General features: G+C 49.5%; 3 protein-coding genes across 3 annotated transcripts; 1 reads left to right on the top strand and 2 right to left on the bottom strand.

Moving 5' to 3' along the window:
* Window positions 1–1,815: 1,815 nt before the first annotated feature.
* FOBCDRAFT_195389 (chitin synthase-domain-containing protein) lies at window positions 1,816–5,535 on the top strand (the record flags this gene model as incomplete). The annotated part of the gene is made up of 2 exons (XM_031182764.2): window positions 1,816–5,047; window positions 5,096–5,535. The coding sequence occupies 2 exons, from the start codon at window positions 1,816–1,818 to the stop codon at window positions 5,533–5,535; spliced, it is 3,672 nt and encodes a 1,223-aa protein (XP_031043532.1).
* A 650-nt stretch (window positions 5,536–6,185) lies between these two features.
* On the bottom strand, window positions 6,186–9,951 carry FOBCDRAFT_174228 (uncharacterized protein). The gene is made up of 4 exons (XM_031182763.3): window positions 9,791–9,951; window positions 9,214–9,669; window positions 7,024–9,165; window positions 6,186–6,975 (listed from the first exon to the last, which is right to left on the bottom strand). The coding sequence occupies exons 2-4, from the start codon at window positions 9,547–9,549 to the stop codon at window positions 6,436–6,438; spliced, it is 3,018 nt and encodes a 1,005-aa protein (XP_031043531.2). The 5' UTR covers window positions 9,550–9,669; window positions 9,791–9,951; the 3' UTR covers window positions 6,186–6,435.
* A 505-nt stretch (window positions 9,952–10,456) lies between these two features.
* FOBCDRAFT_195387 (optic atrophy 3 protein-domain-containing protein) lies at window positions 10,457–12,413 on the bottom strand (the record flags this gene model as incomplete). The annotated part of the gene is made up of 6 exons (XM_059608813.1): window positions 10,457–11,121; window positions 11,583–11,597; window positions 11,690–11,916; window positions 11,988–12,091; window positions 12,159–12,239; window positions 12,276–12,413. The coding sequence occupies 6 exons, from the start codon at window positions 12,411–12,413 to the stop codon at window positions 10,457–10,459; spliced, it is 1,230 nt and encodes a 409-aa protein (XP_059466606.1).
* Between the last annotated feature and the right edge of the window lie 1,339 nt (window positions 12,414–13,752).

Genomic DNA, 13,752 nt, shown 5'->3' with positions numbered 1-13,752 from the left:
CCTAAAACAACGGCTGTTGCGCATCGGGCTTCGACTGCTGATTAAACCCGACAACTTGGATGGACAAACTCTTGATAGCATGTTATTGTCAGGCTGCCATCATTAGAACAAACCGTTCTCTCTACACGACCTTGACGAAGAGTCGATAAACGGTACAGAGGAAGGGGTCTGCTCACCTGTGGTATCTAGTCAAGGGGGAAGCGTAGCAATTACACCAAAGGATCAGATCGGCTTGTCAAGCGAGATAGCGGCGACTGATTTACTGACCCCTGGCTACCTTATTGCATTGGTAGAACCTGTTCCTGCGGATAAGTGAGTCCGCAAGTCAAGTTTGGTTGGTTTACACAGGCCGCTTCATATGTACAAACTGGCATTAATGCACACCATACACTGACACCACCGCTTCATCATAGCCCTCAAGCGATGTACACCCGAGTAAATCGAGGTCTTAGAATTACCCACACCACTATTCACTATTAGCCAAGTCTAATTACTCGCGTGTTTTAATCTCGAATTAGCCAAGAACAACCTAGGTATGTTTGACGACGACAAGTTAGATATGGGTCAAAACAGGTTCCTTCATCATAGCAACGCAGGCTCGAGATATATGTATTTCATTATACCTTGGCCATTGTTCTAACAATGAATTTAGACTCGAAGCACCTGGGTTCTTTCCTTGGAACGGGAGAACCGATGAACCTATTTCCCAGATATGTGCAAGCATCTGAATCGAGCTGCCGGGGCAACCGCCGGGCCATTAACCCACATCTGCCACAGACAGATGGCCCTTGCAAATCTCAAGCCCCAAGAGGCCACAAGCTCGGACTATTTCAACCTAGCGCGCCCAATTAGTGCAACCATCAGTGGTAAGGCTATTCTGTAATTGGCTTTCACCCGCCCCCTTCACAAGGTTCTCATGCCCAGGATAACGGCAAGGGAAGGAGCAACAAGACCGTTGGCCGTTCAATCACTTTCTCTCGTTCGCTCCCGTCTTCCTCTTCCCACCTCAACTCGTTCCGTCCAGTCCAGACACAACCGTTCGTTGTCGTGGTCTTCGCTCGAGGGACGTTCACTCGGTCGCTTCCTTCTTGTTGTCCTTTTGTTTCTACATTCGCTCCTACCTACTCTCGCTCTTGTCACTTATTACAACACTGAACAGGCCCAAGCAAGCACTGCCGTCCCCTGTTGCTACCATAACCGAAAAACCCTGGTCGCCCCATCACTCACTCGCTCGCTCACTCACTCTGCTCCACGCCATTGTCGCTCAATTCTCATCAATTCCAAACAACGGCGCCCTGTTTCTTTTGCTCTGACTGGATGAGAAGTATTTCTTACTTGTAACTCGACTCGACTCCATGATCCTCTCTCCACATTGAGCCTTGATCGAGTCGTCTCTCGACAAACGACACGCGGGCACTGCCTGTCCCGTGCTTCACCTTACTCGTCTCCTCAGAAACTTTCGACTTCTACAGGGATATTCCCAACTCAAACCTAAACCTCGAGAGAGGTTGTTGTAACAACCACAACATATCCTTTCGTAAGTCGCAGATCTTGTTTGTCTTGTTTCGTCTCGACTCTTCAATGTCTTGTCGGCTTTTCATCTACATGAATATTTGATGTTGCTGTATCTTGGCGTTCAACATATCGTGTTCCCCTTTCTTGTTGATCGACACGCACCTTCCTCCTCGATACCGCCTCCTTCAGCTTTCCTCCGACCCAAGGGTCAAGTTCTCTGAGCTCGGCGCTCAGCCCGCACACGCTTTTAACGTCTGGCTTTCGAGGTTTGTCTTCTTCTAACATTGCTCTGCCAGGACGATGTCTCTTCCCGAAAGACCGGGCGCAAGCCCGAGCTATAATCAGCGCAATGTTTATCGCAACTCGCCCTCAAGGCGATCGAGACCCGTCGATATCGAGACTGGTGGCTACCATGCTGTAGATAATACGGCTCAGCATCAACGTGGGAGATCCGGTTCTTCGTTCGCAGAGTCAATCGGTGTTAATTCAAATACAGAGAGTATGCCTCTGTCGCCAACATCTCCCGATGGCCATTCACATCGCGCTGGCCCAGAACAACCCATATCCCGAAAACGAAGCTTGATTCGCCCTGAGAGAAACAGAATCGACAGAGACCATCGCAACTACCATTACCACAAACATGCTGCTCACATGAACGTTCTGCCATCCTCAACAGGGAACGACCCTATTTACGAGGACTTCGAAGCTTCGACAGACCGCTCCAATTCGAACTTGAACGATGGTGGTTCGGACAGTTCCCCTCGACAAAGGCGAAATGTTAGCGGAGAACAGGAGAAGGGCGCTGCTGTTGCATCTACCATGCCCACCCCAGATCGCAAAAAATCAGGTAAGATTAAGAAGAGATCGAAGCGCCATTCAAAACCGCCGAAGCGTATAGAAGAGCAGCTTCGGCCGCCTACCTTCTGGAATGTCTACTGCGCAATCGTTACTTTCTGGGCTCCTGGATTCATTATGAAGTGCTGTGGTATGCCAACGAGGGCGCAGCAGAGGGCCTGGCGCGAGAAGATGGGTCTTATCAGTATCATCCTCGTTATCATGGCCATCGTTGGTTTCCTGACTTTTGGTTTCACCGCAACGGTTTGCGGAGCTCCTGCCGAGCGACTACGCGTCAATAAGGTTGACGGCGGGAACATGATCTTCCACGGTGTCGCTTACGATTTGTCGAAATCTCATCACCCCCCTGCCCAGGGCATGCCTCTCCGTTCGGACGGACGAGGTCCCAACGTTCTTTATGATCTTCCCGAAAAGCACGGCGGACAGGATGGTAGCTTTTTGTTTCAAAATGTCAACGGCCGATGCAAGGGTTTGATTACCCTTGCTAAAGACTCAGATGTGCCAACCAACAAGGATGGCGACCTGGCCTGGTACTTTCCTTGCACAACCTTTAACCAGGACGGCTCAAGCAAAGTCAATTTGACCACACCATACTATTCTGGTTACGGCTGTCATACGACGCTCAACTCTCGAAATGCCTTTTACCTTGACTTGAGTGGTTCCGCGGATGTTTACTTTACCTGGGACGACATCAAGAACAGCTCGCGTAACCTTATAGTCTACTCTGGAAATGTTCTGGACCTTGATCTCCTCCGTTGGTTCAACATGAGCCAGGTCAATATTCCAAAGAGGTTTGAAGTGTTGCGAGACAAGGACTCGGAAGTCAACAAGGCCATTCGTGGCCGCGACGTTACTCGCATGTTCCAGTCTTCTTCAGACAAGAAATACGCAGAATGTTTCGAGGAGATCATCAAAGTTGGCTCTGTGGATACTGAGACGATTGGTTGCATTGCCTCCAAGATCGTTCTTTACTGTGCGCTCGTTCTCATTCTTTCAGTTGTCGGTGTTCGCTTTCTGCTGGCTATCATTTTCCAATGGTTCCTTTGCCGCAAGTATGCGCCAACTAAGACCTCCCAGAGTTCTGACCGTAGGAAACGAAACAAGCAAATCGAAGATTGGTCAGAGGACATCTACCGTGCTCCTGTAAGACTTCCTGGAGATGTTGGAAGCACTGTCTATGGATCATCAGACCGAACAAGCAAACGAGGATCTTTCCTCCCTACTACTTCTCGATTTTCGTCTGTCGGTGGCCCTGATGTTCGGGCATCAACTGGACGTCGCATGCCGACAACCATGGCTAGCCAAGGTGCCTCGAATCAACTTCTGACACCCGGCTCAATCTTCAAGCAGGGCAACGACAGCCGTGCGAGCTTCCTTCGATCTGACCCCTACTCGAGCACGCCTACTGATGGACCCGGCCCCGCTGGCTTCATTCATGATGCTGTTGTTCCTCAGCCTCCTTCTGACTGGATGCCCTTTGGCTTTCCACTCGCTCATACGATGTGCTTGGTTACTGCATACTCTGAAGGAGAAGAGGGTATTCGAACCACTCTGGACTCGATCGCAACTACCGATTATCCCAATAGCCACAAGGTTATTGTTGTTATTTGTGACGGTATCATCAAGGGCAAGGGTGAAACAATGTCGACACCTGACGTCTGCTTGGGCATGCTGAAGGATCACTCTATCCCCCCTGACATGGTTGAGCCTTTCTCCTACGTGGCTGTCGCCAGTGGTTCCAAGCGGCACAACATGGCCAAGATCTATTGCGGATTCTACGATTATGGAAGGAACTCTCGCATCCCCGCTGACCGTCAGCAGCGAGTGCCCATGATGGTTGTGGTCAAGTGCGGAACTCCTGATGAAGCCACCAAGTCCAAGCCCGGTAACCGTGGAAAGCGAGATAGTCAAATTATCCTCATGTCGTTCCTCCAAAAGGTCATGTTCGATGAACGAATGACAGAACTCGAGTACGAAATGTTCAACGGCCTCTGGAAGGTGACGGGAATCTCGCCCGACTACTACGAAATTATTCTCATGGTTGACGCCGATACCAAGGTTTTCCCTGACAGTCTGACACACATGATATCTGCCATGGTGAAAGATCCTGAGATCATGGGTCTTTGTGGTGAAACAAAGATTGCCAACAAAAGGGACAGCTGGGTCACAGCTATTCAAGTATTTGAGTATTTTGTCTCTCATCATCTTGCCAAGTCGTTCGAGTCTGTGTTTGGTGGTGTTACTTGTTTACCTGGTTGTTTCTGCATGTACCGCATTAAGGCGCCCAAGGGTGGTCACAACTACTGGGTTCCCATCCTGGCTAACCCCGATATTGTTGAACATTACTCTGAGAATGTGGTCGAAACTTTGCACGAGAAGAACCTATATCTCCTTGGTGAAGATCGTTTCCTGACAACCCTCATGCTTCGAACATTCCCCAAGCGAAAGCAGGTCTTCATTCCCCAAGCAGTATGCAAAACGACTGTACCGGACGAGTTCATGGTGCTCCTTTCCCAGAGACGTCGTTGGATCAACTCGACCATCCACAACCTGATGGAGCTGGTTCTAGTCCGTGATCTCTGTGGTACCTTCTGTTTCTCGATGCAGTTTATCATCTTCGTGGAACTAGTCGGCACTCTGGTTCTCCCTGCTGCTATCGCGTTTACCTTCTACGTCGGTAAGTAATATTTCATTCTCAACGTGAGACAATCACTGACAATCACAGTCATCACATCCATTATCCACTCGCCACCACAGATCATTCCCCTAGTTCTCTTGGGCTTGATTCTTGGTTTACCTGGCCTTCTCGTTGTCATCACCGCACACTCCTGGTCCTATATTGTTTGGATGCTTATCTACCTGCTGGCACTGCCAATCTGGAACTTTGTCCTGCCTACTTATGCTTTCTGGAAATTTGATGACTTCTCATGGGGCGAGACTCGAAAGACAGCTGGTGAAAAGACGAAAAAGGCAGGCCTCGAGTATGAGGGTGAGTTTGACAGCAGCAAGATTACCATGAAGAGATGGGCCGAATTCGAACGCGACAAGCGCTCGAGAAGCGGCTATTGGGGTTCACGTGAGAACGTCGTTGGTGGTGGTGGTGGTGGAAGCTGGACCAGCCCTCCTGGTCACCAGTATAATGATGAGTACTTTTCTGATGCTTGATTTCGGGGACATCGGATTATGGGGGAAACCATGTTGAGAGCGAACGGTGTTTTTGATGATGATGGAATGCATGCACATATATGTAATAAGGGGTAACATTCTTGAGGCCAAGTATTCATGTTCTGATGCCCGGGGTGGGCGTTGGCGGACAAAGGTCCTATTTTTGTATAGAGTCAGTTGGATTGGAGATGGCGTTATTCCAGCGACTATTTGTGAATAGTATAATTTGAAGGTTTTTATAAAGGAAAAGTTAGGTATGCCAAGTTCGCAATGAAGTGATGGTTGTCATGCCAGGAAGATTATGACAAAAGTGTAGAGACTCGCAAACATGAATTATTCAGGCTTCTTGCCATCATTCATGGCAAATATATTATCTGAGAGCTAGCTGTATTGAAGGTTTGCAAGGGTTGTTATTAACAGTAATCGAGGGTGGTTTGTGTGTATTGTATGCTTGATAAATATCATCACTGAAGCTCCGGCAAAAATGATGTATGTGTGCAATGATATATTAGAGAGGAGCCCAGTTCACCTTTCAGAATGTGAAAAGAGATATGCGACGTGAGCGACGCAGACGGCGCTGATGACTTCCAAGTAGGTAGGATAACATCAATTCTCAATCTTTGCAATGCAACAAAATCTCAAGATAGAATTTCCAACAAGACACAAGCAGTTGTCATTAAGAGGCTGTTCAACTTGAAGCCAAAGCCTAAGGTAACTATTCCATCAAGTCCAAAACTCCTTTCACCATGCACATCTTCTCGTAACGCCGACGAGCCGCAAAAACCAACAGGCGACTCAGTGTAATAACCCTACATGGAATGCATCATTTGTTCATGATGGTCGTCAACAAGAAATAGAACAAAAAAAATAAAAAAAACGCCTCGCTCTTCTCATGCCATATCATGACTCTTGCTTCCTTGAGTGATCTACATCCTCCCCGAGTTCCCAAGGCTTTCGAGGGTCGACGTAGGTAGAGATACGCTGATCTCCCCATCGAGCTCCGACAGTAACCCATACATGTTTCTGGGGTGCGTGGTTACTGATGGTTTCCCGGTGACCACCCCAACGAAGACGGGATTCTCGACTCATTTGACTGTTGCCCAGGCCACCGTTGGTCACCCATTCCTTCACGACATCCTTGATAAAAACAATCTTGCGTCGGAAATCATTGGCAGCAGGAATACCCTGTAACTCAGGCGCAATCTCAGGGCGTCTTCTTGTTGTGGCTGTGGTTCGGCCAGCGCGAGGGGCTGCAGGCTTTGCCTGGAAGTTTAACAATGTCTGCAAAGGGTATGATAGCATCGCTCGGTCATCAAGTGCAGCGGCGCCGATAGTGCCAGTGGCTGCGAGTCTCTCGGCAGCGTCTTGAGGGAGATGCCAGAAGTGACACCAGGTCCCTGTATGATCGATTACGATCTTTGTATGATCGGGGAAATTGAACTGTACAGGTTAGCTTGATGTCGAAATCGCCCAGATGTAGTCACGTACTTGAAGATGGCCATCGCAGAAGACCCAGCAACCAACATCTCCGAATCGCTGGTAAAATGTGACGAGCTCAGCTACTGTGCCCTTCTGCCCAGGAGACATGGCACCAGCCGGGTCGGTCTCTTCAACCGGCACGAAATCGTCCCGTCCAAAAGCAATCATGTAGTTAGCAAATTTCTTCCAGAGAATAATTCTCTCGCGCTTCCGATGCTGGAAGATGTCCCTACCGGGCTGCATCTTGCCTGCAGTCCCATCTTCTTTCACAGCCACTCGAAATTGCTCAGGAGAGACAACTACCTCCGAAAGGCCAGCCTCGCCATTATTCTCGAAGAACTTGATGGGTTCTGTCATTGGGAGAGGCTGCACCCTATCCTCGTACGTCTCGTCCTTACCGCGAACGATATGTCTCTCGGCACCGCGAATGAATACCCCAGCAGGAGGAAGCAAGGCGGGTTTGCCGTTTTCCGTGGTTGGGATATCTCGAAGAATGCATCCAACACTACCGTCATTTAGGATATATCCAAGGCCGAATTTGTTGGTGTAGTCAACCCATTTGACAACAACATGCGGATGCGGTGGCGCAACAGTCTTTGATGATATTATAGCCATCGTCCTCGAGTTCAGAGCTCGTTCAAGCTCATTCTGAAGACGATGCAGACGATCCAAAACCATGTCGGGCTTCGTTCCGGAGATTCTATCTTGCCGCTCGGAGGCGCTGAACAGTGTTGCAGGCCGCATGCCGGTAGTATCCTTCTTAGGGGGTGCAGCTGGCGCAGGAGGGGCTGTGGTGGCGGGAGCAGATGCTTGACGGTCGAGCGAAGGTCGTTCAGAAAGCTGTCGCTCTGCAGGTTGCTGAGACGCTGCCCTTGCAGGAGGTGCTGATCGAGTCGAAGTTCGCAGGCTCTTGCCAACAGACTCAACAGTTTCCCTTGGAGGAGCTTCTCGAGGCAGTTCCTTTCGTGTTCTTGTACGTAAGCTCTGGGAAGCCGAAAGAGTTGCTTCGGGCGCTGGGCGGGGTTTTGCAGATACCATGGTGCCTGCTGGCCTGTGTTGCATTCTCTGCTGTGCAGCAAAACTCTGAGGAGGCTGACGAAGGAGGCCTGCTGGTGCTCGTTGAGTAGCCGACAAAGGGTCTTCGGTAGACATGCTTGCCTGTGCAGCCAGAGATGCTGTGTACCTGGCCTTTATCTGCTGCTGCTCCTTCAGCCACTCTTCAAATGGTCTGTAGACAATTCCTTCTTCCAGAGGGATCATAGGTGTCAGTCCAGCCTTCTCCTCAGCGGCCATCTCCTTCCACGTCTGAGTGTGGACGACCTGAACTGGGGCGTAAGGGCCGATGCCACACTCTCGACACATGTCCTTGAAGTTCCTGTATGATTTTGCTTGTAAAGCACTGCTCATTCGAGTGGCGTAAAATTCCTCACGGTCCGGGGGGACTTCTCTTAGGCGCGAGCTCATCTCCGCTTCGGTAGGCATATAACCACAGGTGAAAAAGGGATGTTGGATGATGGCCTCCGGTTCCGGTCGGCTTTCAGCATCTTGAAGCATCGTGGCAACTAGTTCCTTAGCTTCCTGGCTGATGTATCTTCGTGACGTTTCCGCCGAGGGCCAATCATAATCCCTCTCTCGAGCTCGGCGGTAAATTTCGTCTGTGGTCGAGGATTGAAACGGCGGCTTCGATGTGAACATGGCGTACATGATGATGCCCAGGCTCCAGATGTCAACCATGTGGTCATGCCCCTTCTTTCCCTTCTCCAGAATCTCGGGAGCAATGTAATTGGGTGTTCCGCACAAAGTTGTGCGACGGATGGTGTGCATATCGCGACCAGTCACCAACAGAGCGGCAAGACCAAAATCACCGATCTTCGCGTTCATCTGAGAGTCGAGGAAGATGTTACCCATCTTCAGGTCACGGTGAATGATGCCCTTGTTGTGCATGTACTTGATGGCGCCAGCGATCTGAACTGAGTAAAAGCGGACTTCGGGCTCAGTGAGACCTTTCCTTCGCTTCACCATATCCATGAGAGAGCCGTTCGGACACAATTCGAGAATCAGATATGTGCATTTTTCGTATGAAAAAGCTCGCAAGAATTGAACGATGTTTTTGTGCTTCATCTTTGAGTGAATCTGGAGCTCGGTTTGGAACTGAAACGTGTTAGATGTGTGTCAATGTGTCTTCTATCTGTCACAAACCTTTTGTTCCATTTTTGGAGGCATGTGGCTCTTGACAATCTTCAGAGCAAATCGCTGCTTTGTGGGCAATAATTGGCCACTGTAGCAGACTGCGAAGCCACCCTTTCCGAGCAGTTTACCAACCTGATACGTTGCTCCATCAGGTCGATCGGTGCTTGGAGGCTCGGGGACCTCTGTAGGCGGAGGTGGAGGGTGTTCCTTCTCCTTGGCGGCCTTGAGTTGGGCGGCCGTCTTTGTTTTGATATCGGTTACTTTGGGCACTCGCTGGGCGTTGGCATCCCTAGGGGACAAGGCCTCGAGATCGACGCCGCCTCGGGGCGCTAGCCTATGAGCCATAGCTGATGAAAAGCTCGGATATTGCGATGCGAAAGTTCAACGAGTTTGTGGACGGTCGTTGCCAAACAGGCGAGCGGGCTAGAAGGTCAGCAACCGCGTTGAGGTGTCGCAAGTATCGGACTAAGATAAAAGGTTAGCAACATCGAAGTGAACATGGGACGAAAGAACTGAGTGTGTGTCCAATGGTTTTATGTACAGTAGACGAGATGGTGATTCAGTGGAACCAGTGGGCAGAACTCACGAGACTCGCGACGTCAACATGCAAGACGAATGAAAGAAAGTCGCCTATTCGTGCAGTGAAAGCAAGGACGTTAAACAATACTGAAAACTGAGATGCTATCGCCCGGTGCTATGGGTTAGTATTTGTGAGAGCAAGAAACCGACGACCGACGCTGAGCGAAGAGAGATGGAGAGAAGTCATCAGTTGCCGCGACTGGTGGTTTGGTTTGTGTACTTTCTTAGTAGGCTGTTGCCGCTGGCAACCACAGAGCTGTAGCGGGTCGTGGAATCGTCCAATCAAATAACACCCTGCCTCGTCTGTCCCTCTGGCTAGCCAATCAAGGAATTTCAATCCTTGAACGACAAGGCCAGCATTTGGCCCAGATTTGCTGAAATAAAGCGGTCAATTGGCAGGTAATTTTCGTACTTTTGTTATGAGTGGTTATCTTACATCGTAAGTCATGAATATCTAAGTCTATAGTGGAGAAGAGGCTATAATATGATAAGGAACCAAAGGGTGCATAATTACCAAGTACCAGCTATGCATTGTCCAATATTTCAGCTGTCCATGGGCGAGTCTCCCTGGTATTTCGAGGCTTGAAAAGTGCTCGCGTTTCCATCTGGTTGGCTTCCCTGCTTGCAGAGGGTTTCCGGGCACACCTAATTTGGTCGTTCGTCGATTTGAGTGTTATGATACTTGTAACGCCGGGACTAGCAATTGATTTGTCTTGGGATCCCTCAACTGGCGCAGTGTCTCCTCCAAGCTTTCATATCTTTCCTTGTGCTTCTTTTCCGCCTCTTCTAGCTGGTCTTCCCTCTTCTTCAGCTCTTCAAGTTTCTGATCCAGTTCTTCTATCCGCAATTTGTTCATGTCGGGCTTCTGTGACGACTTCCAGGTTTCGTAGACAATTAAAGCGATGGCTACCGAGAGGATGAACGCATCTCCAATGACATCGGCGAACAGATCGACCGCTTTGTTCTCGGGAAGTGGCCTGAACTTGCGTCTCCAGATGTTTTGGAACGGTATGCTCTTCTTGGGGAGTTCGGGAGCCTGCTTCTGTTTAAGCTGATCGTCTCGTTTCTGCTGCTCTTCGGTCTTGACCGTTGGTGCTTCGGCCTTTTCTTTTGCTCTTCGTTCAGCGTCTGGGTTCCGTAACAATGCGACTGACATCCTCATGTTCAATTGATGCATGTATTGTCCGTATCGGGCAGCGAACGCTCGGAACCGGGGGTGATCGTGTGCCTGAGCTTTGATGTGATTCTGAGGAGCTGTCAGTGCCTGGTCCAGTTGCGACAGGGGATAGTTCGTACGGCGCCATATTTTGAGACATGCCTCACAAGCAGAGATGCAAGCTTGAATAGCGGAAGAGGAACCATGGCTGGTGGTGGTTTATGAACTCTTGGCTCCAGTGTTGAGAGCTGCTTGCCAAGCTGTCTCGAGATCGGATATTTGATCGCTGGTGGGGCTTCCGTGGCGGAGAGTCAATTGAAGCTCGAATGCTGATGACACGTCAACAGAGCGCACAGTACAGAGGAGACCGACTCGTTTTGAATTGCAAGGGCAAATTTGATTCGAAGACTCACTGATGATATCAAAAGCAAGTACGCCATTCTAGGTAATTGGATATTTCGAGGAGAGTCGATGCCGTCTCATCCGGAGCTGTGATATTCCGTGCTGACATAGGTAGGGACAAGAAGCTTAGTATAGACCAGGGGTGAGAAGCTTATAGAGCTCTGATTGGTTACTTAACTTATTCCTCAACCATGACACTTACACAGAGCGAAACTACTGTGTTGATTGAACTGACACTCACTGACAACAGGATTTCCTTATTACGGTATATAAGTAGCTAGCAGATAGATAAGGTAGAGGGATCCTCCTTTGCTTTGTAAATTGCAATACAAAAGTCCCCCTCCGTACCTTGGCTTCTCAGTACGGAGCCAGAGGTATTGACAGCCTCCGTGTCATCAACTGGTGATATAAAGCTCACCCTTGAAAAGGGAGCCTTGACATGAAATAATTCGGCCGTTGTGTTAAATATGATAAACGCCGAGATTTGCGCCAGCTCAATTCTCGTGCTGTCCATCTCTGTTGGTTGCTCTTCCTTCCCTAAGTCCCTACCCAGGCAGCCCGTACTAACCCAAGTACTAGGTAGGCAAGGTAGCTTAGGTACTACTCAGCTGCCTCACCTACCTTCCTTGAAATATGTCTCCAATACCTCAGCATGATGAATTCGTAAGTTCCTACCAGGCTGCATTGACTGGTATCACGGCTCAATTCATCCACATCCTCAACAAACCATTCTAGGCCCCGCGCGATCTTCTGGACAACCATTATTCTTGGGGACTTGCACCTCAAACTTGACTGATCATGTTTTGTTCATCCTTACGGAAGCGAAGAGAATGGGCACCGGCGGTTCATTCGCTAAAAACAAGCTTGTCAACATGGAAAGGTTGGTTATCGATGTGACCTGTTTGCTATTAGGTATTATCACGCACGCACTCACACTAGCGTCCCTAGAAAGTAACCTGGAGGCTTGTGATATCACATTTCCGGTCCCCGTTTCCAACAGCCCACCCGCTACCTTCAGAGCAATTGTCTCGTCACTGTCTGAGCTCCAGTCTTCTGAGGGAAAGGCGCGCATGGCAAGACTGTTGCTTATGAACGGGGGAGAGCATATCGCAGTGATATTGCTTTTGGATGGTTACAAGCCCATGGAGTCTTTTTCTCGGCTGCAAATTGAGTACGCATTCACATCACTGGCTTGCCTATTACCTGTTGACTTACTCTACAGGATGCTTTGCTCAGATTGTCCCATCCCTATGATTCCCATTTCTACGACCCAAGATTTTGCCGACTGCCTTGAATCTCTCAGGCGGAATTGCATCAGGGAGAATTCCGCTGTCAATACTGAGCAACGGGCAACCCATAAGAACTTGGTATGCTGGTGCGTCGAAGGCAAACCTCTTTCAAGAGACCAGGTCAACGTCCTGACCGGAATCACCTCCGGGTTCAGAGGCTTCGCCGACCTCTACTCCAGCCCCGGCGGCCGAGCTACAATCTGCGAATACCTAGGAGATAGCGATGGTGAACGAGTCGTCTCGTTTCTCTCCAATGGCCCGCCCCAAGTCCGCAAGCAACCAGGAGTCACATATGCACACAATGTGTGACAAGTCAGATAGTTGGTCCTGGTTCCAAGATACTGGGCGGCAACGACAAGTCTGCTTACCGAAGACTTGAAATGCGTTATGTATAATGGCATGATAATGGTTCAGTGCAGAATAAGATCTCACAAGGAATGTCGTTCAGATCGATCATCCGCCCAGTATTCTGGGTCACAGCCTGCGGTGCGGAGCGGTGTCGTTTAAGTCATGACAGGCATCTGGGCAAAAGTACAGGGATGAGCCATGATACATGCAAGCTTAATGGAGTGCATATCCGACCACTCGCAATTATTTCGAAGGGGTTTATAGCGAAAACTAGTTACGGGTTCTCCATATCTGCGTCGCTGAACTCGTTCGCCGTTGTTGAGACAGGGTAGTCTACTAATGTAGGTGATAGAACAAGTATCCACAGGGCAACGGAGTGAGCCAGGTGGAAGCTGAACCAATTAGAGCGATGCTGCAACCGCCGAGCTAGGTAGACGACAATGTGAATCGGGCTCACTATGCTCATGGTAGGCCTCAGGCTCGGTTATCACGCACTATCGGACGAGCCTATACCTTCGCTTGCATGTTTGGAGGCATGTCACAGCTTGTGGTCTTGGTTGATACGGTGAGGGAAAAATGACCAAGCCGCTACTCTGTGAGGTGGTATGAGAAGAGTGATAGCCGGCACTAGCTCAAGATGATGGTCAAGAAACAGAAAGTAGAAGTGGTGCTATCCACATCAGATGATGGATGGTAGCAAGAGCTGTTGGACGCATTCTGATCGGTCCCGAGGGATAGGTTAAGGAAGCGGATCGCAGCCGCTTGATCCAAAGA

This window comes from Fusarium oxysporum, chromosome I (assembly GCF_013085055.1).
Source record: "Fusarium oxysporum Fo47 chromosome I, complete sequence".
Classification (NCBI taxonomy): domain Eukaryota; kingdom Fungi; phylum Ascomycota; class Sordariomycetes; order Hypocreales; family Nectriaceae; genus Fusarium; species Fusarium oxysporum.
Note: the sequence above shows the minus strand (reverse complement) of the source record. Positions and strands in the feature narration are given on the sequence as shown.